Below are 25412 nucleotides of genomic sequence, written 5' to 3'. Positions count from 1 at the left end.
CCCCCAAGTTACTTTCTGGATTTCAATAACCCTTGTTAAGTTCTTCCATCTCACAGTCATAAACCATGCAAAAATACCTTTGAATTGTTAGACACTGTCCTTAAGAAATCAGTTTCTCAAAACCATCTCAAGATGCACATCAATGACTGTGTGTTAAGTATCCAAAGGAGGCACTGTCCTAATTATGTACCAAATTAAATGGAAAGTTTCTTGAAGAGTCAATTAAGAAATTTGACACTGCATTGATTTCATAACTGCACACTGTGAAGTTAGCCGTTGTGATCTGATTTCCTCCGTTTTAGAAGGTAATTACAAGTAAAGGCTCAGTGTCTAATCAAAGCATGCGCAGCCAGTATGGCCTAGCCTTATAATTATTTAGACATAAGCGACTTAAAGCATTGTTAAATGGCACAATTTTTTTCCATCGTACATTATGCAAGATTGATTTTGCTAGAAAAATTGTATTTTAAATTGTTGGAAAAGTAGACTTTATTGTGCAAAAAGTGTGAGATAATAGTTGCAACATGTAACATGGATTCTACATGCAGCAATTAGTCCCACAAAGCATTCAGCAGTAATTTTTATTGTGACAAATTACCTTCATGTTAACAAATTTGCTCTTGACAACTATGTCTATATGCATTTAAAATACATAAAAATACCAGTCTGTATACTCAAGAGTCAAAATTACAAATCAATTGCATGTTTTATTTTGAGAACAGAAATTTTGTACAAAATGTCTTTATCATCCTATGTACAGCATTGCGTAAGAATGTGTTCATTAAAAATATATGGCTGAATTTTTTAAAGACTATTTATTACACACGAAAATACATGTATGTATCAAATATCATTGTGCACTCGTAAGATTTGTAAAAATTGAAAATGTTTAAAAATATACACACCAATTTTTAACTGTTTCTAATCAGTGTTCTTTTTTTGAAAAAAGGTAGTGGATTAGGTTTTTCCCTTGGGAAAATTTAATTTGCATTGTTTGAAGTACACCATTAATTTAATAACATGCAAACTCTGGTCACTTCAAAACCAAACCAAAAAAAAAATTATTTGCACTTTTAAGTTGCTGTCAAATATCACAGTTACATCATTTAATGACAGGTCTCAGAAATATAGTCTGTGCACATCTGACTCCTTCTCTCAAAAAACGTGCATAATTTTTTTAGGGGGAGGAGACAGATGTGCACACTATAGCCACACAAAAGTGGATTGAACCAACTACAACATACAAGTGTGGCATTTTGACCCTGACCAGTGTTAATATTAGAAAAATGCCTCTTTTCTTAAGAGATCTGATACAGTGATAAACTGAAAAACATAATGGTCGGTTGAATCTTAACTCTAGAGTTCAAATGTTGTTGAAAGGCACAGTAAGCAAAACATCTTCATTAATAGTACAGGCATATATAATCATTAAATATTCCAAATAAGGAAGTGCAAGGAAAAAAAAAAAAAAACAAGTTAATATGAATACCTAGATGAACTAATTAAAAATAATCCTCAGAATCCAGGCTGAGATAAAATATTGTTGATAAATAGAACTTGAATGGGAAATTATTTAATTATCTATCAGTAATTCAATTTTCACTAAAATCTGTAAATGTTATCCATGCGTTCCTGGGAGCTGCATAACTGGTGTTAGAGGATCAGCAGGTCGCCAGTTATCCAGATTTTTCACCTCATCTATTACTTGTCTTCTCAGCTTTATTTTCTCCTTCTCCTCAAATGATACCCTGACAAAAAAAGGATACATTCATGCTCAAACAAATAAAAATACTTTGTGTTGTTATTTTGCTTTTTGAGGAACAAACAAAGTCAGTTTTATGTGAATGATCAGGGTCCAACACTTTCAATAAATAAAGCACAGATATTTGTATGCACAACATCTGTTTGCTACAATTTTCCAGTCATAGGTAAAAAATTATCAGTTCAATCCCTTAATATTATCAAGTCGGTTTTACATGCAAACTTTCTGAACTTATTATTATTATTATTATTATTATTATTATTATTATTATTATTATTATTATTATTATTATGGAGACAATCAACTGACCACGAAAACACAGTAAAGGTCCATTTAAACGGTTCCAACATTTGACCAACATTCATTCAACAAAAGTTGAATGGATGTTGGTCAAATGTTGGATGATCAGAGTGTTCAAACGGCTTCAACGCCGATCAACATTTTTATTATAAGAATAAAGGAAATGTTGAAGGGATGTTGAGTGAAAGTTTAAACCAATTTAAATTTTATTCAACACACTTAAAAGAGCTTTCAACATTTTTTTGCACTTTCAACAATGTTGAACGACCACAGTTCAAGCACCCCCAACATTTGCTTCTGTCAACAAAGTGTTGAATGCACGTTGAAGCAAATGTTGAAATCGTTTAAATGGGCCTTAACCAACCATGAGTAAGTGGGTCAAAATCCACCAATCACAGCAACTGAATGTGACCTTGACTCTGATGAACCAAACAACTTCATTTTCTAAGAGGTCTGATTGAAGGCAATGAAAAACATATGTCTGGTTGAATCTTGAACTTCTCAGTCTATGTTATTGAAAGGCACAGTAACAATCAATAGAGTTCACATTCCCAATCCGTACAGTTTCTTCCTCCATTAAGGAGAAGCAAAAAAAGTAGGTAAAGTAAATAACTTTTATTGAGTATATTACAGTTAGTCTATGCCAGGTGTGGCCAGTATTTCCGAAAATAAAATGAACATTCCAATTCCTCTTTGTAATGTTCGGCATTTGAATGGAATCTTGAACATTTCTCTGGAAATCTTTCCGAAAAGGACGCACTAACTAAAAAAAAGATTCAAAATACTTGGGAAACAATAAATAGAAATAATTATTGTTACTCTTGAAAATTATACTAAAATGCTGTAAATATGTAAAGAAAAATTCATAGCTTTATACTGCCAATAAACTAGCCAATAAACTGACTTGTAATTTCAAAACTCTGTTCAAATTTCAAAAATACTGGTCACACATGATGTGGATTGACTGTAATATTCAATCAATTACTTTACAGAGAAAGATCTGATTGAAGTAAAGCCAATGAAGTCCAGTTATAAGTCAGTTACCTTGGTTTTAATGGCAAGTCTTGCAAAGGAACAAATGTGTCAGGAACATATCTTGGAGAGCCCCTGTTAAAAATAACAGTTAAACCATTACTTTGGAGCTCAGACCACTTGCTAAGCAACAAAGACCAGTAAGGCTGTTGTTCTAAAATAAGATGTCCATGAGCATCTTTCAAACCAGCATATACTTGAAAAAGGAAGTTAAATACTTTCTGAAATCTAACAGCAAACATTTTCACATGTCTTTTCCTGTTTTAAAGAATGTACCTGTTTTTTCCTACTATGAAGTAGCAAACACTGTTCACTGTATGAACCTATGAAACTTCCTACTGAGCATTAGCCCTTAAGTGAGGAAATGGGAGATAACACTAAGATCTCAACAATAATCAAACCCTCAACCTCCAGATTTAATCATGCATTGCTCTACTAAGTAAGCTACAAGGCAAGACAGGAGCATTATGGCGGTAATTGCGGGATATGAAGGTGAAGGGTACAAATGAATGTTGTATTGCTAGGCAAAGTAAAGGATGCAAATAGTGGTACAGAGAATTCACACTGCAGTGTAAGTGAAAGTGCTACATGAACCCATAAAAAAATGTTCAATTCAATTTGATTCCTGTTGAGGTCAAAGATTTTTTCTTTACCTTGTGCACATTTCTTCAGCAGGGCATCAACATACAGTATATATTTTCATGGGTTCATTTAGCACTTTTACTTCATACGCTACTTACACTTACACAGAGGTAATTCTATGAACCACCATTTGTGTCCTTGGTGCTAGCAGCACAACATTCATTTGTACCTGCATGATTGAATCACTGTATGACTGGAGTTACCAATTTGTGAGATTCCTTACCCAAAGTTGATGACTGGTCTTGTGCTACCCTGGTTGTGAAATTCTGAGGAATACTCTGGCACCAGATAACTCTTGTCTCCTAGCGAGGCAGCAGGGAGGCCATTTCTCTGATCAAACACTGAAAAAGGCAAGTGATAAAAATGTTTAGTAAAAATTGTTCTAGTAATATTTTATGTAGAGTTTGCTCAGGGGTGAAACTCAGCCTTACAGTCACAGAAAGATGACAAGTTATATTAAAATAATAATAGAAAAAAAATTGTAAACAGTATCTTTTTGAGGCAGTGGAAGAAATAGTAAAAGGAGCCAGGGGCCAATATTACTTACCTGAGGCCCAAATTGTAGTAAGATTCAGTGTTCATTTTACTGTCTTTAAGGCTGATATTTGAACTCTCGTGATCCGTCACTTAAGTCAATAAAAAACATTTCAAAAAAATAATTAGGGCCCCTTATTGGGACTTTCAAGAAAATGGCCCAAAGGGGCCCCCTTTTAGTACCACCTTACACAAAGTTTTCCCCGACCCTAATTTACGCCTTGAGACAGCTTGCAAGACATCTTTTATTTATAACTATTTGCGACCCCTGTAAACATACATGAGTGTGAGTTGCAACTCACTTTCTTACATATATTTTGCTGTAAAACTAACAATCCTCAATTAAATGTTTTAGAGTTTCCACAAACCTTTCTTTTTTGCTCCAACAGACATTTTCAGGGAAATTTCCAGTGGTCTTCTCATGTAAATTCTCTCAAAATCATCATAAGTGTCATATTGAATCTGAGGCTGGTATTGTCTTGGTTTCTCTTCTCTCTCAACTAAAACTGGTCTTGCAGGTGCTGTACAATTAGGAGCATCATCAGCTTGAAAAATATAACAACAAATTGTATAAGAAAGAGGAAAGAAACCATCCAATACACATTGGCATACAAGGAAAATTCTCCATGGGAAGTGAATGGCACTTGTTGTCCACTGGTATACAGATGGTGGTTTCACGGCTACATGACTCCCTACTCATGAGATTCAATTTATAATTAGCCAAATAGCATTTTCTTGCACAAGTACATCTTGTCCCTATGTTTGAATCAGGCTATTGCAATGGCTTTTGTAAACATTGGGTTTATCGTGACTCCACAACACTCATGTGCAATGGTCTGGGCCATGTTCTATAAAATCTCCTAATGTATATATACTGAACTAGCAAGAGGTCCATATTGGGAAAAAAGGAGAAGACGGAACAAGCTAGTTCAATAACATTTATTATATAGGCTTTCCCGCTTGTTCCTTCCTTGTCCACATGAAACTTGTTGGAAAAATGCAAAGTTGGTTCATTCAAGATTCGGAAGACAAAATTATACATAATCCTTAAAAAGACTAACTATGAAATGAATGACAATCATTGATGTACTTTGCTCATTTCAAACATATGTTGTAACACAAGCAGTCCATCTTAGCAGTCTGTATAGGAAAATTCAGACTATTGAAGGGAGCCAATCAGAATGCTCCTTTTCAGTGCAGACCAGTTCAGCTATATAATAAAAGCTGTTGTGCCCTGTCTAAATTTCACATTTTAATAATAATAATAATAATAATACAAATATTCCTCTAAATTATGCGCATTCTAGCCCCAATAGTCTAGCCAATAGTCTTAACAGTCTGAGGTGTTTTTCAAACAGTGAAGGCATACAAATATGTACTTTGTTGAAGTCCTTCCTTTCTTATTACAGTCAAGTAGCTTCCAGCACATAGGGTGGGCCCTCAACCCCTCCCCCATCAACCATACCTGTTTTGGTCAGAATTGCATAAAATTACCAGTAAATATACCCCGTTCAGGACAGAGAGGCCGAAAAACCATACCCTGTTAACCACACATCCCTGTCTAGGCCAAATAAGGGAGTATCCCTCCCCAGGTGGAAATCTTATTAAGATCTTAGTAAGATCTTATTAAGTTTCTTATCAAGATTCTTATTAAGAATCTTATTTACGAATCTTACAAGAATCTTACAAGATCTTGTCACAAGATTCTTACAAGATCTTACAAGATTCTTACAAGATCTTGTAAGATCTTATAAGATTCTCACAAGATCTGAAAACATTCTTACTTAGATCTTACAAGATTTCATAAGATTCTTACCAAGATCTTATAAGATGTCATAAGATTCTTGCCAAGATCTTACAAGATTTCATAAGATTCTTACCAAGATCTTACAAGATTTCATAAGATTCTTACAAGACTTTATAAGATTCTTACCAAGATCTTACAAGATTTCATAAGATTCTTACCAAGATCTTACAAGATTCTTTCCAATATCTTACAAGATTTCGACAAGATCTCTTCAAATGTATTTCTAAGATATTGTCAGAATCTTACCAAATAAAAATGTAGAAAGTCTTGGGAGATCCATTACCAGGATAAATTGAAGGGCCAAGATTTGATTTTGCTTTTCAAGCAAGCTGCAAAATAGGGAAAAACCTGAAGTGTATACTTAAATTTTCGTTTGGATTGCCCTGACGTTTCTGGCAATGACCAGTACACTGGTTCATTCAAAATTAAACTAGAATCATGTGTTCCTGAGAGTTTGATCACAGCTTGCTTACAATACAAAATCTATATGTACCTCATAGCACTTAGATTCAAAGGATGGGCCATTATTAAACCATAACCAACAAGAAAAATCATGTGTGATAACCTTTTTATTGCTAAATCTTGGCTATTGTGAAATAAATTTATCACAACAATCTTCACAAGTTAACATGATGAAAACTTTCATTGACTACAATGCTACATGTATATACAGCTGTTTTACAAGGCATATATTCAAGTTCTTGTGATGAATGCTCACAAGATCAACAGCACTATAATTATTATTGTAATCCACAAGAGTGACAGAAACAAACCTTTACCAACAAATGTTCTCTAGACTAGGAGAAAGTTCTACATGTAACTTTTTCTTCTATTTGCATCAATTGATGAAGCACTTGTCTAATAATAATCTATTTGACTTAATTAATCTGGCAGCTTTAAGGCCTCTCTAAATAATCCAGAGAATTATTATTTGCCAGTATTATTTTCCCAAGAAAGAAGCAACCTTAAAACCACTTGTACATATGAATAAAAGCTTGGTTTCCACTGGTACAATAATGTTCTTTAGTATTAAAAAATAAATAAATAAATAAATGAATAAAAAATAAACAAAAAACCCCAATAATTCCTTTCAGTTGCATGTCAAAAGCAAGAAAACATGGAAGCTTGAAATTATCCTGTATGCCCCTGTGGAGAAAAAAAGAAAAATAATTAAAAACAAAAGAACAAGTTATCATTTTTTATGCTATTTTCCTAATTTTTTTGCTAATTTCCTTGCTAAAAAGCTACCAATTAGAACAATAATTATGCCTCCATTGGTCAAATCATCATGTACTGTTTGCCTCTGAGCAAATGCTGACAGCAGCCTTCTATTGGCGTCAAAATGTTGAAACAGTGTTTGTTAGAAGTGTCTCCCTCCCTCCTCCTCCTAAGTAAAGTACAATGGAAGCAATGATGACCTGCATGCCAATTTGCTCAAACACCATTGACCAAGAGGAAAGGGGAGCAGCGTTTCAACAACTATTGAGAGTTTATACTGTTTGCGAGCAGAGCCTTTCAACTTTTCAGCCAAAAGAATGGCACCAATATACAAGAGATACTCAGTGAAGCAACTAAAAACAATAATTATTTGTTTTACAAATGTTGGGGATGGAATGTAGCTGGATTAAGCCACAACCCACTGAAGAGCAGGATTACATCATCATTGTGTGAACTGCACGAGAATGCCACTTTTCAGTTATTTTGTGAGGATTTCTCTAAGCCGATTGCCCATTTACATTTCTTTTATGCTTACAAACTCTAGAGTGTAGGCTGAACCATTTACAATGTGCTAAATATTACTATTCCTAATGCAGGTTTGACAAGTTCATAAAAGCCTAATTTATAAGAAAAAATGATTGCATTGATCAAAAGGATTGTTACTTAGTGTTCCCTTTAATTATAATTTAATGCTTGCTGTTTTCAACTATGATATCAAGTACTGATCAAATACTGCCATTATGTAAGTTACAAAATTTTATTTAGTATTATTGTTCCTGAGTAGAATTAGCAGAAGTCACAATTCACAACAAAATTAAATCAGTTAAAATAGATTCCAGCAGTCATAATTATAAGTGAGTTTATTGAGCAGGATTTGTTGACTTGACTCTGAAGTTGCAGTCTTGAGTCTCAACCTTGACAACAAAATGGAGATAGGAGTTGAAAATCTACAGTAAAACAGAAAATTGTGCACTTTAAATCAGTTCTTCTTAGTGATCACAGTGACCACTAAGCTGCCATTAACTTTAATTTAGACAATGTTGCAGTGAGCTTCTCACCCATAACAATCTTGTTAGTTCAATTCATGATGTGAGTAAAATGAGTCATACACTCCACGAAGATCATAAACTGATCTTCACGCCAAATCAAGATCAATCACTCAAGTCTTCAGCTTATACCAACTCTGTCATGATATCAACCGGGCTACAAATTACTCCGTAAAAACGTTTGCAAAGGCTTCATATAAAAACTAAATAGGGAATGACCACCTCAACAATCTTCAAGAAGCAGCATGCATATGTAAATGTCTGTAATTCGCGTGGAAGATCACTCATTTTCAAGCAGTCTTTCACAAAATAATTGGTAACGAAACTTACCTCTTTCTAAAATGTGGTTGTCCACAGTTTGCTGCTTGAAGCCATCATTTTTTTAGCTAACAGAGGCAAAATCCAGAGGAAATATGTGCTGTATACTTGAATCCCGCCTAAAATCTAACATGAAACGGTCTTTTCTCCGAGTCTGCAGTGGCATATCTGCGGACCAAAATGGTGCCCAGTCTTCCCAGACTGAATGAAATCCAAGATGGCTCCCGGTGTTGCTGTGATTCCACGTTTTTCCACGTTTTCTTGCTCATTTTAAAAGCTAGCATTGTGCATGAAAATCGTAGAAATTATGATTTAAAGCATTTTTGTTCTTTCTGGCATTAAATGGAGTTGAGATTCATTAATGCAGGTTTGTAAGTAATAATGTTTTCACAAATGAGTTTCAGTGAAGGACTGTGCATTTAGTTTTTTTTTATGCAAATACAATCTGTAAACTGCAAACTGCATGTCTTAACAGTCATATCTTTTAGGCATGTACTAAAACCAGGAACACCGGAACACCCCGGAACACCGGAACAACGAATTTGACGGTGTTGTTTTGTTTTCCCATTACAGACCATGTAAAAAATAAAATGTCAATGTAATTTGTTTACCCACGTAACACGAAAGAGCTTAGAAGCAGGCGCTAAAAATATAGAAAAAAAGTAAAACGAAAGACAGAAAGAAAGAACGAATAAATAAAAAATAAAGAAAGAAAGAAATAAGTAAATGAAGAAATCAAGAAATAAGCAGGTAAGGAGGTAAAGAAAGGAACAAATAAAGAATAAAAAAAGGAAGGCACCCCCTCCCCCCCCCCCCGACAATCTCATACGCAAAATTCCACTCCCGTAGAAGGAAGTTGTAGCTCTTAAAGGAATATTTCACTTTTCCAATTACAACAGTGATAATAATAGAAATGACCGGCCTGTACGGCTCACTGCGTTATATTGTGTACATTTTTATGTACGATGCCTTATATTTTTGCCCTAACGAGCATGTCCTTAAGAGATTGTCCTCTCTTGTAGGATGTAATTGGCAGATTTTTGAATATGCTTTTCAGCAAAGGCTGATTTTGTGTTCCAGTTTTGCATCAACATGTTTCTAAGGTTACTCACCGATGGGTGGTACGTTGTAACAAAAGGCAATATTTGTTTACGAGTTTTTTTCTTTTGTTGAAGAGCCGACTGTCTTTCGGCGAAGCTGACTTCCGATAACGTTGTCTGTATCATCTTGTTGGGGTATCCGGGCGTTATGAGGCGCGATTTAAAATTGGAGATACTTTCTTCAAACGTTGTTTCAGAAGAGTTTGTTCTCAGTAGTCTGAGTGCTTCGCCTTGAATAAAACCTCTTTTCACACCCAGTGGACGGCTCGAGATATAATGTGTATACTGAAAGGTTTCAGTAGGCTTGTAATTCGTCTGGATCAATTCATTAGGATCGATTCATTACTGAAACGTTCTCCTTTAAAAATAATTGTGCCAAGAAAGCTTGTCTCGTTCTCTGAAATTTCGGCCGTAAATTTAATTGTTAGTTTGTTCAAGAACAGGTTAATTTCCTTTTTGTCACTGCCCCACTGTGAGAAAATGTCATCAATAAAACGTTTCCAATCAATTTTTTTTTTTTTGGCTTTGACTTATCATTTTTGTTTCAATAACGGCCATAAAGATGTTTGCAAATGCAACGGCCATTTTTGTACCTACTGCAGTTCCATGGGTCTGAAGATAATTGTTTCCAACAATTGGTTCGCTCCCCAGACCCGCCGTCATATGAAGGTAGAGTTTGTTGTTTGTTTTTCTCCGGGTTGTCCTGTTTTCCTCCCTAATCCTGAAACCAACACCTCTAAATTCTAATTCGATCTCATACACGTACACCTAACGAGCTCTAAGCTCTTTCCTTATACGTGGGTTGACAAATTACATTGACATTTTATTTTTTACATGGTCTGTAACGGGAAAACAAAACAACACCGTCAAATTCGGTGTTCCGGTGTTCCGGAATGTTGCAGTGTTCCAGAGTGTTCCGGTGTTCCGGGGTGTTCCGGTGTTCCGGGGTGTTCCGGTGTTCCGGAGTGTTCCGGTGTTCTGGTGTTCCTGGTTTTAGTACATGCCTATCTTTTAAGCCTTTGTTTAGAAACACACATGTCTACATAGTGTTTATCAACTTAAAACACTGAAGAAAACAGTATTAAGATGTACAAGATGTCACAACAAACAACTAAATTTCAAAGAAAGTAAAGAGATTATCACAGTCAGTGTGAGAGTCTTGATGGCATGCTTACTCTTAGATCCTGTCAAGATTCTTGTAAGATATTATGTGATCTTAATAAAAAATTGAACCAAAGAAGAAGTTTTTGTTTTTGTTTTACAAGATCTTCATAAGAACTGTTTTCAAAAAACCTTATTCTTTATTTATGCTAAGATCTTACAAAGATAATTGTAAGGTGGTAAGATCTTAATCAGAATGGTTGTAAGATCTTGGTACAAATTTCAATTAAGATCTTATTAAGAAAACATTAGGAAATAGGTAAGATCTTATCAAAATATGTTTAAGATCTTATTTTTAATTTACAGTGTATAGTAAGATCTTAACAAGATTCTTGTAAGTTAATTCTTAAGATCTTAACAAGATTGCTAATAAGATCTTGTCACAAATTTTGATAAGATCTTAATAAGAAAATATTAAGAAATGGATAAGATCTTATTAATAGCTGTTTAAGATCTTATTGATCGTTAGGTTGAGGATTTTATCAAGATTCTTACAAGTATCTTACAAGAATTTAGTAAGATCTTGTAAGATCTTATAAGATCTTAAAATGCTGAAGATTGTATAGTTTGTATTAAGATTTTATTAAGAATTGTTGTAAGATCTTATTACGATATGAAATCTTAACAAGATCTTATTAAGATCTTAGTGTTATTTTCATTCTTACAAGATTCTTACAAGATCTTGTAAGATCTTACAAGATCTTAATAAGATTTCCACCTGGGTCAGGACTCCATCCCACCCATCCACCCTTTAGGTGATGACTAGCTAGATCTGACTTTACGCATGTTGAATTCTTTTTTGTCAGTCAAAATTTTTACATTCTATACCTCGCTCTCTTGCTGAACTAACACTGTCCTTAGTACTGTGATGCACTCCTTCTTGTCCTGTTTCCCTGGGAGATGTAGTAGATGGAGATGTAGTATCCTCTAGTGAAGCACAGCGGAGCCTTGAAAACCAGTCAAGGCCATTACCACCTCTGAACAAATACAACAACAGAACCTTTAGAACATTAGAATTAAAGCAACAAAATAGTGCTATACCTGCATTATGCTTAATACTACACCTATAGTATTCTACTGTAAATTATGCCAGCAATGATGTGTCAACCCCTAACAGGGAGTTGACTGTTGTGAGGAGAAATTGAATTTTAATGCTGAGTGGGTTGTACCTACCTTACTGAGTTATCAAGCCTGCCTGGTACGGAAAGAGCATTCCTGGGGTGGGGTCTCCATTCTGGCTCTCCAATTGATTTGCTTCCAAAACCATCCCTGTAGTATGGCTTAATAATTGGGTTTGACAGATGTGTATCGATACCTGATGAATCAAAATAATACAATATGAATCACGTTTAGTAACTCTATCCCCACACAAGTCACTGTCATGATCTAGCTCTTGGGTCAAAAGCAGCTTCAATTAAATTACACTGTACTAAATGACTGAACTCAGGACTCTCAATAGTCTATCTGTTGTCTTTCTTAAACAATTCTCTTCTAGAAGATCACATGGAGAAACAGACTTAACTGAATGAAATTATTTTGCAGCGTCCCATCAAGGAGCTATATTTTAAAAACTTGAATAACTTTTTTCGTGTACGATTCGTGAAAAGCTAATCATGATTCTATCTTCAACTAGACACTGAAATGTAGACTTAAAATTAAATGTTAAAAGTGAAATAATAACGATTGAAAGGATGTTACATGTAAAACGCGCCGACAGGATCAAAAGAGGCAACAGGTACGCAAAAAGCTTATGGTATAGCTCATTGTATTAGGTAGCTGTTCGCTTTTCAGGTAAATTTGATTTTAGACTGTTCGTTGATGTTCAATCGTCATAAATCTTTTGTTGCAGTAAGTGGTTATTACTTTGCCCCTTTCTCAGCACAAGATCCAAAAAATTGTTACCTCCGGAATCTGAAGTTTTGACAAGCACCTCCGCCATTTTCTGTGTTGTGGTTCTCCACGTGTTAGCGTCCTTCACCATGGCAACAAATCCATATGGATGACATGAAATTATTGAAAGCTTAAGCATTAATCTTTTTCCTCGTTTGCAAAATTACATTCAGCTTTGAATTAAATTGATCTTAGAAGGGTTTTATATAAGTTTCCGTGGGGTTGAATTAAAAAGAAAGGAAACACACGAAGTTCGAGATTGTTTCCTCGTTCCAGTCTCGAAACGCGTTGCTTTGACCGGGAGGGACTGTATTCCAAATAAATTTTTTGAATGGAATCACTTCCGATGAAGAAATTCAATTTCTCTTCACCGCAAAACGACGTTTACTTCTCATTGTTTCGCGAAGTTCCTTGTTGAAAATGCGTTCGAGCAGCAATGGAACAACAGGCGTGAAACGAAAGGCGTCCTGCCTTGAAGCAGGAGAATCTTCATCAAATAGTAATTCCTCGCTGAGTTCGCGAAGGACTCTGATTAGAGCTTCGAATCGTGGAACACTGAAGCGCGCTGGGCCGTATTTACTCGGACCTAGATTGGGCAATTCGCCTGTACGAAGCATCGTTCAGTGTTTAGCTAAAAAAGATGGCACAGATGACTTTTACTCGATCAAAATCCTCACATTGGCGGATCCGGGACGCGAAAGCCAGGACGACAAACAAGGGAAGATGTTGTTACACACTGAGTATTCACTTCTCTCGCTATTACACGATCAAGATGGCGTTGTACACCATCACGGACTGTTCAAAGACGAATACTACGAAGAAATCCCTCCCGATAAAGACTCTAATACCGCGACAACGATTCACCGCTCTCAGCAAAGTGCTGTTGCAAGACAGTATCGCGTTCGACATCGCCTTTGTTTAGTTTTGGACTGTCTGTGTGCTCATGATTTTAGTACGGAAACTGCCGATTTGATTAACCTACAACATTACGTGATAAGAGAGAAGCGATTGTCCGAAAGAGAGACAATTATAATATTTCACGACATCGTTAGAGTGGTGGAGTGCCTGCATAAGGTAAGCTTATAAAAGTACAAATTAATATCGGTCAAATTCAGGTTTGTATTTTCTAAAGTATTGAGAACTCAATGCTTGAGAAATTTCTTTCTAAAGTAACTCGAATCGTTATTGGTTATTGTGTGGTCTGGGTTCCCCAGGTAAGTCACAGATGAAGGCATGTTAAAAATATTCAATTCAAATCCTCTTTTAAATTAAAACTTTTGGATTAAAGACTTAGTCTCGTAACATATGTTTTTTTTTTCTTTTCCGTCGCGACTGGGCTTACTTGTAATTTCAACGAGATAATCATTCACGTGGGTTGTCGATTTGTGTTAAGACTTGTGTAACCTTTACTAAGTTATTCCAATCATGGGATTTTTTCCTTCGGCGTTAGACGTATATAAAGATCCTTTGTTAACTAAAATCCTTAACCATTTTGGACGTTTTACCAAAATTCCCTTACGTGGGCGAAAAAGCTTATATGTAATCACGTACTTGAAATTAGGAAATCTGTGTGAGTTTCCTTTCAATAGGTTTACTCCCACGCAATAGAAAACATCGTTAGGGTTAAGGTTGCTTGCGTCCTTGAGGTACAAAGACGTGGGTTGTACAGAGTTCTTATTGACATCCTGGGTGCTTTTTTTTCTCCTTTTCATAAACAATCATTGTTGTCTAATCCAGTCACTTTAAAATCGGATTATTCAATTGTCCACCTGTTCAATGAACTGATAAATTTATTAACCAATGAAGGTTGCATTAAAATATCAGGAGAAGGAGGACTTGTTGAATATAAATTTGCATGACTGAAAGGATGAATAATGGCTAATGCTTTACTGAGTTTAAATTACTGTAATCCTTGGCACTCGCCATTGACAAGGATTTAGATGGGGGCGTATTTAATTTCATGATACTGTATTCTGTGAGTGGGCACAGCCATTTGCGTAAAATTAACAAGATACTGTTTACAGGAAAGAGGGTTTAAGAGTAGGTCAAGTTTAAAATATTGTTACATATACCCTCTTCATACAGAAGAGGAGTACTTTCCTTTCAAGAAGCTATTTAGTTATGTTCAGACCCAGTGAGTATTATTTTGCAGCCCTTTTCTTGAAGTATACTGTATATCTTGATATTTTAGTGTGAGTGAAATAAGAAGAGTGTAGATGTAACTTAATTAGGTTTTTGCCAAGTTTTATCTGAAAAACAGGAAATTTTGAGGGTTTGAAAAATTATATGGTTAGAGTTTGTTTCACAGATGAAGGCATATTAAAAATATTTCATTTCAAGTCCCCTTTTAAATTTAAACTTTCGGATTATCAACTTAGTTCTGGGTTCACTTGTAATTTCAGCAAGATAATATTTCATGTGGGTGGTCAATTTCTGTGTCTTTGATATGTAACCTTTGATGTTACATTATTCCAATCACAGAATTTCTTCCTTGGGTGCTAGTATTTTATAACATCCTTTATTAACATTTTACCAAAAATCACTTACGTGGAACAGAATGCTCGTATTATAATATGATCACGTACTTGCAATTAGGAAATCTGTGTGAGTTTCCTTTCAATAGGTTTACTCCCACACACTAGAAAACATCGTTAGGGTTAAGGTTGCTTGTTCTAGAGGTTCAAAGATGTGGGTTGTACACATGGCACTAATTGACATCCTGCATGGGTGCTTTTATTCTCATTTCTCATAAACAATCGTTGTTGTCTAATCCAGTCACTTTTAAATCAGATTATTCAATTGTCCACCTGTTCAATGAACTGATAAATTTATTAACCAATGAAGGTTGCATTAAAATATCAGGAGAAGGAGGACTTGTTGAATATAAATTTGCATGACTGAAAGGATGAATAATGGCTAATGCTATACAGAGTTTAAACTAATGTAATACTTGACAACCGTCATTGACAAGGATTTACTAGATGGGGGCATATTTGATGATAGTGTACTCTGAGTGGGCACAGCCATTTACCTATCAATCCTTAACAAGAAACTGTTTACAGGAAGGAGGATTTAAGTGTAGTAGGTTAAGTTCAAAATATTGTTACATATACCCTCTTCATACAGAAGAGGAGTACTTTCCTTTGAAGAAGCTATTTAGTTATGTTCAGACCCAGCAAGTATTATTTTGCAGCCCTTTTCTTGAAGTATACTGTATATCTTGATATTTTAGTGTGAGTGAAATAAGAAGAGTGTAACTAAGGTTTCTGCCAAGTTTTATCTGACAAACAGGAAATTTTGAGGGTTTGAGAAATTATATGGTTAGAGTTTGTTTCACAGATGAAGGCATATTAAAAATATTTCATTTCAAGTCCCCTTTTAAATTTAAACTTTTGGATTATCAACTTAAAAGTCCTGTAACATTTTTTTTCTTTTAAGGTTGTGACTGGGTTCACTTGTAATTTCAGCAAGATAATATTTCACATGGGTTGTCAATTTCCGTGTCTTTAATATGTAGCCTTTAATGTTACGTTATTCTAATCGCAAAATTTCTTCCTTGGGTGCTAGTATTTTATAACATCCTCCATTAACCAGAATCCTAAATACCTGAACACTTTACCAAAATTCACTTACGTGGACGAAAATGCTGATCATATTATAATAAGATCACGTACTTGCAATGAGGAAATCTGTGTGAGTTTCCTTTCAATAGGTTTCCTCCCACACACTAGTACAATAAAGAAAACATTGTTGGGGTTACTTAGGTTGCTTGCATTCTTGAGGTTCAAAGACACGGGTTGTACACAGAGCACTTATTGACATCCTGGGCACTTTTTCTTTTTTTTTTTTTCTTTTTTTTTTTTTTTTTACCCTTTTTTGTAAACAATCATTTTTGTCTAATCCAGTCACTTTAATTAAAATCAGATTGTTCAATCGTTGCTCTGTTCAATGAACTGATTAGTTAATTAACCAATAAAGGTCGCATTAAAATATCAGGAGAAGCAGGACTCCTTGAATATAAATTTGCATGACTGAAAGGATGAGTAATGGCTAATGCTTTACAGAGTTTAAATTACTGTAATACTTGACAGCCGTCATTGACAAGGATTTAGATGGGGGTGTATTTGATGATAGCTCGTCTGTATTCTGTGAGTGGGCACAGCCATTTGCCTATCAATCCTTAACAAGATACTGTTTACAGGAGGGAGGATTTAAGTGGAGTAGATTAAGTTCAAAATATTGTTACATACTTGTATACCCTCTTCATACAGAAGAGGAGTGCTTTCCTTTGAATAAACTATTTAGTTATGTTCAGCCCCAACGAGTATTATTTTGCAGCCCTTTTCTCGAAGTATACTGTATATTTTGATATTTTAGTGTGAGTGAAATAAGAAGAGTGTAACTAACTAAAGGTTTTTGCCAAGTTTTATCTGAAATACAGGAAATTGTGAGGGTTCAAAAAATTAAATGGTTAGATTTTTTTTTTCACAGATGATTAGGCATATTAAAAATCTTTCAATTCAAGTCCCCTTTTAAATTTAAACTTTTGGATTATCGACTTAGTCTAGTAACATTTTTCATTTCGGTTGCGACTGGGTTCTGTTGTAATTTAAACAAGATAATCTTTCAGGTGGGTGTTGATTTCCATCTCTGTACTAAGGTATTCCAATCATGGGATTTTTTCCTTTGGGCGCTAGACGTGTATTTTATAACATCCTCTGTTAACTAAAATTCTTACACTTGAATGTTAACCAAAATTCACTTACGTGGGCAAAAAAGCTTATATATAATTCACATACTTGAAATTAGGAAATCTGTACATGTGAGTTTCCTTTCAGTGGGTTAATACTCCCACACACTAGAAAACATTGTTTGGGTTAAGGTTGCATGTGTTCTGGAGTGCTTATTGATATCCTGGGTGCTTTTGTTCTCCTTTCTCATAAGCAATCATTGTTGTCTGATAATAAAAAATTACATATAATTTACTTTAATTTTGATGTATAGCCTTATCTAAATCTGCATTATTATGTAAAGTTAAGTTTTCCATTTTCCAGCATGTTTGTTATTTACTGTAATTTTTTTTCCATTATGTTCTCGTGTTCGTCTTGTCCCGTCTCGACTAGCTTTGTGGCTATTTGCTGGACAAGCCCTTTATATAATCTGAATCTGTAAATAAATTGTTGTTTTTGTTGTCTAATCCAGTCACTTTAAAATCAGATTGTTCAATTGTCAATCTGTTCAATGAACTGATAAACTTATTAACCAATGAAGGTTGCATTAAAATATCAGGAGAAACTTGAATATAAATTTGCATAACTGAAAGGATGAATAATGGCTCATGCTTTACAGAGTTTAAATTACTGTAATACTTGGCAACCCTCATTGACAAGGATTTAGATGGGGACGTATTTGATGATAGTCTGTACTCTATGAGTGGGCACAGCCATTTGCCTATCAATCCTTGACAAGATACTGTTTACAGGAAGGAGGGTTTAAGTGTAGTAGGTGAACTGATAAATTTGTAACCAATAAATTAAAGGTTGCATTAAAATATCAGGAGAAGCAGGACTTGTTGAATATACATGTAAATTGCATGACTGAAAGGATGAATAATGGCTAATGCTTTACAGAGTTTAAATTACTGTAATACTTGACAGCCGTCATTGACAAGGATTTAGATGGGCGCGTATTTGATGATAGCTAGTCTGTATTCTGTGAGTGGGCACAGCCATTTGCCTATCAATCCATAACAAGATACTGTTTACAGGAAGGAGGATTTAAGTGTAGTAGGTTAAGTTCAAAATATTGTTACATACACCCTCTTCATACAGAAAAGGAGTACTTTCCTTTGAATAAACTTTTTAGTTATGTTCTACCCGGCCAAAGAGTATAAATTTTGGGCTTTAACTTGAAGGAGAGTAAACATTTTGACATTTTAGTGGGAGTGACAAAAGGAGAGTGTAAGCTTAGGTTTTTGTCATGTTTACCTGAAAAACAGGAAATTTAAGCATTTGGAAGTATGATTAAAGTTTGAGACTGAAAACAATTTGTTTCCTGATTCTGTCATTTGAAAATGATAAGGCAAAGGAATCAAAAGTTAATTGTATCGCTTCATTTAAATAATTTATTTCTTAGATCCTGAAAACTAATTTTGTTTTCCAATAATTGTAGTTTGTTTCTCTGTGCCAGATATCCCTGTTCAAAATAATTTGAAAAGATGTCCCCGATGCTCTCCCTTCCCCCCCCCCCCCTTCATTATTTAGTTTATTTTATTTTTTTTTTATTATTATTATTTTTTTCTTGTTCTGTTTTCAAAGCTGCAAACAAGATGTGTGTGGGCAGGATGTACATAAATAAAATTATCAGGGAAAGTTAGAAAAATAAAAAGGCGGGGAGACTTGACTTTTCTTGTTTTTGCTGGGAGAAAAATGGTGTACTGCAATCGTCTCTTTCATTAATGTGACTCAAATTTTCCACCCCTGGTTTACAGCAAAACTTCTCCTGTAGAGAATCATACTTTAATTATGATATGGTTACGATGAGAGGGAAGAAAGACTTTGTAAGGCCCCAGGTCAGATTTGTATAAATGAATATGCAAAATGTAGGTTGATTATTATATTATAAGTCAATTGTTAGCATTCTTTTATATATTTATAACACTAATTTTTTACATTTATTCAGACCATCCACAAAGAACTCAGTTCTCAATAAAAACTCCCTAGGTGTTAAAACCAAAATGTTGAAATCTATAATTTAATGTATATTATTATATATTTCTTCTTTTGCAGAGGAACATTGTTCACAGAGACTTAAAACTTGGGAACATTGTTCTAAACAGAAGGTAAATAATTCAATTTTGGAACAAGACATAACTTGTGTGAAAAAAATTACAATAATGTAAATCCTTTGATTGTAGTGGAGGTGCACTTAGCTATACCAAGCTAGTTTTCAGGCACTCCATTCAAATTATGGAAAACAAATAATCCAAATACAACCGAACAGGTTACATAAAAATCCCAACTGGCAGAAGCCAGGACAGTTGGCTATTTGCAATCGCAGCTGAGGAGTTGAACTTGGGGCTACTGAGAACAACTCCAGCTAGCAGCTAGAGGGCAAGTTGAGCCTGGGACTTCCAGATTACAAGTCTGCAGGTGCGTTAAGTGCTTGGCCATCCATAATAATTACAAAGCAGGATGCAACCCTGAGGGCTACCTTTTTCAGGATGGTACTGAAAAAGAAACAAAAAGCAAAAATTGGAGCACTACCTTAATTTTAGTAAAATAAGTTTACAAATACCGGTACCATATGGATGTGTAACAATAGAAAAATGTTCACAAAAATAATTTTTGCGAACATTCTAAGTTTTTCTTTCTTCTTAATTAAGTGTTGCATTTGACCTTTTTAGGACAAAAAGAATAACAATCACCAATTTTTGCTTGGGTAAACACCTAATAAGAGACAATGATTTGTTGAAAGACCAAAGAGGAAGCCCAGCGTATATCAGTCCAGATGTCTTGAGTGGTGAGTTTTTACTTTTTAAAAATGTTGTGACTTTTAAACCTTGAGTTGTCAGTTATTACATTGATCAAATATTGGTTTCTTAATAGTCCTTCTGATATATAGACATGCAAGACAGTTTCTGCAGAAGTATTATTTTGAAACCCTGTACCCTTTACCCTTCATCTATTTTGTTCTCACTAAGTCATTGTCATGAAATGCTTGGGTTCCCCCTTTCAAAGAGACAAAAAAGTCTACCCTCTTGCGAGTGAAAGAAAGAAGCAGACAACTCCCGAATGACGTGTTGTCCAAAGTGTGGCCAGCAAGCAGCATGTGCTTCTTAATAATCTTTAGCTGGATACAACCCACCCGGATGGTAGAGCAGGCAATGGAACAGTTCATCACATCAGGCCAGCCCATCGTCAACATGGCTGGTTATCCATTTGTCTCGATAAATTTGAACAGCAAAATCTTAAAACTAGAACAGCTGGGGGATGTACTCAAGTCATGAGGCAGGGAATTCCAAATCTTAGGTCGAGGATTGTAATCTGTTTAATGTTAGTTCTGCAGTGATATGGACGATAACTTATGGCATTACACATATAGTACATATGTGTTTGTTGGTTTGAGTGAAGAGATTGTCGAAAGTATTAGGAAAGAGGTGGCTAGGTAGGAATACATAAGACAAGCAATAAGAAAGGCATTTATGTTGAAGATCAAGACTTTTTGCATTTGGTGATCATTCCCATGACCTGGATTCCTTATCATGTTGAGATGTTGTAAGGAGTATTTAGATGCTGGTCACTATTGGAGCTCAAAGAGTTAACTGTAGCAGGGGAGGGGAGAGTCAGGTTTAAGTCGACCATACCAAATTTAGTAATAATTATCTTATCCTTTTTTTTTTTTGCAGGAGCACCATATTCAGGGAAGGCTAGCGACATGTGGGCTCTTGGAGTTGTTCTCTACACTATGTTATATGGTCAATTTCCTTTCTACGACAGCATACCACATGAGCTATTCAGAAAGATTAAGACTGCAGAGTTTCTGTTGCCAAAGTATGTTTGTCTTACCTTCTTCTATAACGCAAATATAACAAAATATACTTGAAAGAAAAACAAGTTGCACATGAGGAATGCCTTTGTCATCTAGGGTAGCTTCCTTTCAATGGCAAATTCACTGGCTAAAGAGGAATTAATTGTTGGCTGGAAAGAACTACCATTTGGGTAACAGTCACTTCAACTAGGGGCCGGTTGCTAATGTCAGATGTTGAAGGATTTCACTTGTTAATGTCCAATGTTAGCAGTTATGCATTTATTTACAGTTACAATGTCCTAAACTAGTGCCGGTTTCTTTGTGCATCCAGTACCCCTCAGTTGTTGACTTCTGTTATTCACTTTGTAGAGGAAGGGGAGGGAAACCGTATATTAAGCACTGTACTCTTGGACACTAAATGTGATCTACCTGAGTTGCTTGCACACACTGTTGAATGGTTTTAATCAAAATTTTCTTACACTGTAGTCTTGGACATTTTTTGACCCACTGTACTCTTGGACACTAAATGTGATCTACCTGAGTTGCTTGTACACACTATTGAATGGTTTTAATCAAAATTTTCTCACTGGATGTTTCATGTAGTGATGGTCGCGTGTCAGATAACACTAAATCCCTGATTGGGCTGCTGCTGATGTTGGACCCGCAGAAGAGACTCACTGCATCTGGCGTGCTTGATTTCCTGAGAAACACCATGACAGCATGGTGAGTAGCAAAACACTTTGGGATTTAAATATCATTGGCTCACGTAAGCCCTGGTCCCCGGTTTCATGGTGGGAGTTTCCCCAACTGTTCCCAGCATTCCAGAGGATTTTCTTGCTTGCGTTTCCATACTCATAAATCACAATTCAATCCACAGTATAGAAAAGATGGCGGCTGCACATTTTACCACAATACTTTGTGAACCTTACAGGACCTATAGACACACACAAATCCATATTTTTTGCGAAATTCGTTTCTCTACTAACAACATTGTGTATGCTAGATTGGAAGTTTATAGAATTATGGCTTAATGTAGCAGTCACCATCTTTTTCTGTACAGTGGTTCGAGAAACACATGAAACAGTGCAAGAAAATCTTCTAGGATGTAGTAAATCCCAGCTATCGTAAACAGCGAACTTTGCGCCGTATTGTCTTTCCCGTGCAGGTGTATAAACAGGTGCGTAGATACTGTTTCAAACAACACGTTGGCGGTAATCCTGCAGTGCACCAGTATCCCTTCCAAAGGAGAATAACCTAAGTGTAGCTTTACCCACCCACCCACCCACCCAGGGAAAAAAGTGTGGGTAGATGCATCTACAAGTAGCCTAGAGGAGAAAAGTAACGCTTACGTTTGCTTGTTGCTTTATAGCCCCATTTTAAGTCGGGGGTGGGGTATAGATTGGAACACAGGACCCATCCCCAAATTTTAATGAATAATAGAATTAATGTTAATAGAATTTGAATACCGTTTATTTCGAAAATAAGCCTCGTGCAAAGGACGTTGTGGGGGGGGGGGGTATTATTGCATTTAGGTAACAGCTAATGACGAAAGGATCTTTACGCCCATGTTGTGGTTCAGATTTATCCTTGGTTTAAATTTTATCTTCCTATTGTTCTTGGGTATGATAATCAGGTAATGCATGATAATGATTTAAAACAATGGAAAATAAAATTAAAACCAAGGATAAAATTGAACCACAACATCTATGTTCAGGGCTGGGGTTTTCTATTCGGAATTTTACTGGGTCTTTCTAAGTACTTCCCCCCTTTCTCCATTCAGACTAGACTCATACCCCACCCCCATGGTACACACACCCTAGCCAACCCAGTATGCTTTATTATATAAATTACATTACTAGCTTACTTTGCTTCTTTTCTTCGCTACTCGACAGGTATTTGTCAACTACAATAAGTGAACCCGCTCAAGTTGTTCCAGATATCGACGAAGAGTCGTCGATGGAGAGCAAAGGGCCACTTGAGAATTCGTCGAGGCTAAGACCTCCAGAACTTGAACTCCGTTTAACCAAATATCGTGATACCGTGACAAGCAAGGAGCCCAGAGTCACGCTCACACGCGAAAGCCTCACGCAACCGCCAATACGACGGATCTCCGAAGATGCCCGACCGTTGACGGCAGCTGAGATTCTTGCTCATCGTCATCTGCTTTAGCTGACGTCGTTTGTCCGGGGCCCACCGAAAATTTACGGTGGTTGTTGGAAAATTCACGACGTCAGCCATTTGCTCTTTATATCTTTAAAAAATATTGGAAACCGAACTGCTTATAAACTGTCTCCCTCCAAATAGTTCAAAATTTAAATATATCTTAAATTTCATTGTGAAAGTACTGTCCGTTTGAATGGTCAGACTTCGTACATTTTATCCAAATTCATACAAATTTACGTATATTTGACTTCAGGAGGTAACGTGTTTAACGGGAAGATACTAACTAAATTTATGTGATATTCACGTTTACGTTAAAATATCGCGAACTATCTGCTGTTTTCGCGTCTTTCAGAGCTGTATGTTGTTAGTTGTCGTTTAGTAGCGCAAGCTGTAGTGAATTTCCATGTCGTTTCTTTCTTATTCCAATTAACTCTTGTAGATTCTTGAAGTTGTTTTTTCTCGGCTCAACGGGTTTTAAATAAGGCCCATTCATATATTGACCTCTTTTGCAAGCATATTGTATATTGACATCTCGTTCCCGGGGATTGAGTTCCTTTTGGTCGGCATCAAGGAAACAAGACTCGTGTAGTGTGGCCTCCGCTGGCCTAAAACGCGCGCGCGCATGGACTCTGGGGACGGGATTGCATTGACTTAGAAGGGTACGCACGCGCAGGCGCGTAAAGGAAGCATTTTCGCCGGGAAAGTTCAGGCAAGTTTTCAAGTGGTGATGTGTTTCCTTGTGCTTATTTCCCTTCTTAGTCAACGCTCTAGGTTGGAGGAAGGCTACCTACATTCTAGGGTTTGTTCACTTTTTGCTTTCGGATAATCCACGTTTACGGGTTCACCTTTACTTTGGAAATGTTAGTCGAGATAGCAAAATATTTACAGGATGCAAAAGGGTCGATTTCAATGTTTCCTTTGTCTTTACGTTAGCTGTAAATAACGGTACAATTCTATTGTAAAGGATTTACAATATATCACTGGCGATTCCCTGTCTCGAGTACGCATGCGTGGGACATCTCCGCCGGTAGCAAAAGTATTATAAAAATTAATCTGACAATAAAATATTTATTCGCCGTTTGTCGAGTCTCGTATTATATATGTCTCTTCCTACTTCGCTTTATTAAAACAAATATGTTGATCATCGGATGTATCCCACCGTTAGAAGGCTCATATTATTGTATGCTTGCAGATAGTATTTCTCGCGTTTACTAGTAAACTGTTCAGCGGATTTCAATGGAGAGTCGAAAGCAATTCTTACTTGCGTTGCTTCTCAAACTTTCGTAAGTATCCTAGGTTGTCCGAGGCTAAACATTTTAACGTTGTGGTACCGTACAAAATTTGCCGCGATATCTTGAGTTTACAGTACTCTTGCAGTCGTACTGTTGAAGAGCTGAGGTGTTTTCCTTTCGCCAGACTAGAAATTCTGAATTTTCCAGGACATTTTTGTATAGCTGGTGAGGTTGTCCTTACGTCCAGAAAAGTGACACAACCGGAGATTTCTGTTAGATCTCGAGCCGACTTTCTCCTATCTAACTGAATTGTGTTATTTTGCTTTGGGCTGAAAACCCGTGAGAGGAACGGATTTGCGCTTCTGCACTTACCGTTAAGGGGGCAATATACCTGAAATTTTGTAAATCTGGGTTGACTGGGTACCAATAGTTGGAAGGCTGAATCTTGTCAACTAATTTAGTAAACCCTCACAACCAAATATATTTTGAACCTATATGAACCAAGCTCTATTTTAAAGCTGGTTCCACTAACTTTACACTGTGGTGGACACCTGGGATGTACAACAATGAAAACTGCCACACCCATCATACCCTTCTCCAAAATGCATCACTTTAGTGCATTTTAAGAGTACTCTTTCTAAATGCCGCTAGCACAACTTAAACCCGCGCGGCTAGCAT

General features: G+C 36.0%; 2 protein-coding genes across 3 annotated transcripts; one reads left to right on the top strand and one right to left on the bottom strand.

Annotated features, from left to right (window-relative positions):
* Positions 1–1611: 1611 nt before the first annotated feature.
* LOC146482148 (uncharacterized) lies at positions 1612–19059 on the bottom strand. 2 transcript variants are annotated; one of them, XM_085107449.1, is made up of 8 exons: positions 14362–19059; positions 12823–12892; positions 12094–12235; positions 11749–11897; positions 4639–4815; positions 3960–4077; positions 3107–3169; positions 1612–1748 (listed from the first exon to the last, which is right to left on the bottom strand). In XM_085107449.1, the coding sequence occupies exons 2-8, from the start codon at positions 12857–12859 to the stop codon at positions 1619–1621; spliced, it is 816 nt and encodes a 271-aa protein (XP_084963575.1). In that variant the 5' UTR covers positions 12860–12892; positions 14362–19059; the 3' UTR covers positions 1612–1618. The 2 variants fall into 2 exon arrangements, with proteins under 2 accessions (XP_084963575.1, XP_084963573.1); XM_085107447.1 differs by lacking the exon at positions 14362–19059 and having other exon boundaries at positions 12823–12954.
* On the top strand, positions 13217–24582 carry LOC146482147 (serine/threonine-protein kinase 40-like). The gene is made up of 6 exons (XM_085107444.1): positions 13217–13884; positions 19599–19651; positions 20216–20331; positions 21218–21362; positions 21943–22062; positions 23232–24582. The coding sequence occupies exons 1-6, from the start codon at positions 13231–13233 to the stop codon at positions 23506–23508; spliced, it is 1365 nt and encodes a 454-aa protein (XP_084963570.1). The 5' UTR covers positions 13217–13230; the 3' UTR covers positions 23509–24582.
* The last annotated feature ends 830 nt before the right edge of the window (positions 24583–25412 follow it).

The sequence above is a fragment of the Pavona decussata genome, unplaced genomic scaffold (assembly GCF_977016875.1).
Source record: "Pavona decussata unplaced genomic scaffold, jaPavDecu1.1 SCAFFOLD_47, whole genome shotgun sequence".
Taxonomy (NCBI): domain Eukaryota; kingdom Metazoa; phylum Cnidaria; class Anthozoa; order Scleractinia; family Agariciidae; genus Pavona; species Pavona decussata.
Note: the sequence above shows the minus strand (reverse complement) of the source record. Positions and strands in the feature narration are given on the sequence as shown.

What these genes read in the sequence shown, in the direction of transcription:
- LOC146482148 (XM_085107447.1), bottom strand. Translation starts at nt 12,949, where the DNA reads ATGCTTAAGCTTTCAATAATTTCATGTCATCCATATGGATTTGTTGCC. An exon ending in CAAAACTTCAGATTCCGGAG is followed by an intron (nt 12,236 to 12,822) that starts GTAACAATTTTT and finishes TTGATTCATCAG; the next exon opens with GTATCGATACACATCTGTCA. An exon ending in AGGCTTGATAACTCAGTAAG is followed by an intron (nt 11,898 to 12,093) that starts GTAGGTACAACC and finishes GTATTTGTTCAG; the next exon opens with AGGTGGTAATGGCCTTGACT.
- LOC146482147 (XM_085107444.1), top strand. Translation starts at nt 13,231, where the DNA reads ATGCGTTCGAGCAGCAATGGAACAACAGGCGTGAAACGAAAGGCGTCC. An exon ending in TGGTGGAGTGCCTGCATAAG is followed by an intron (nt 13,885 to 19,598) that starts GTAAGCTTATAA and finishes CTTCTTTTGCAG; the next exon opens with AGGAACATTGTTCACAGAGA. An exon ending in AACATTGTTCTAAACAGAAG is followed by an intron (nt 19,652 to 20,215) that starts GTAAATAATTCA and finishes TGACCTTTTTAG; the next exon opens with GACAAAAAGAATAACAATCA.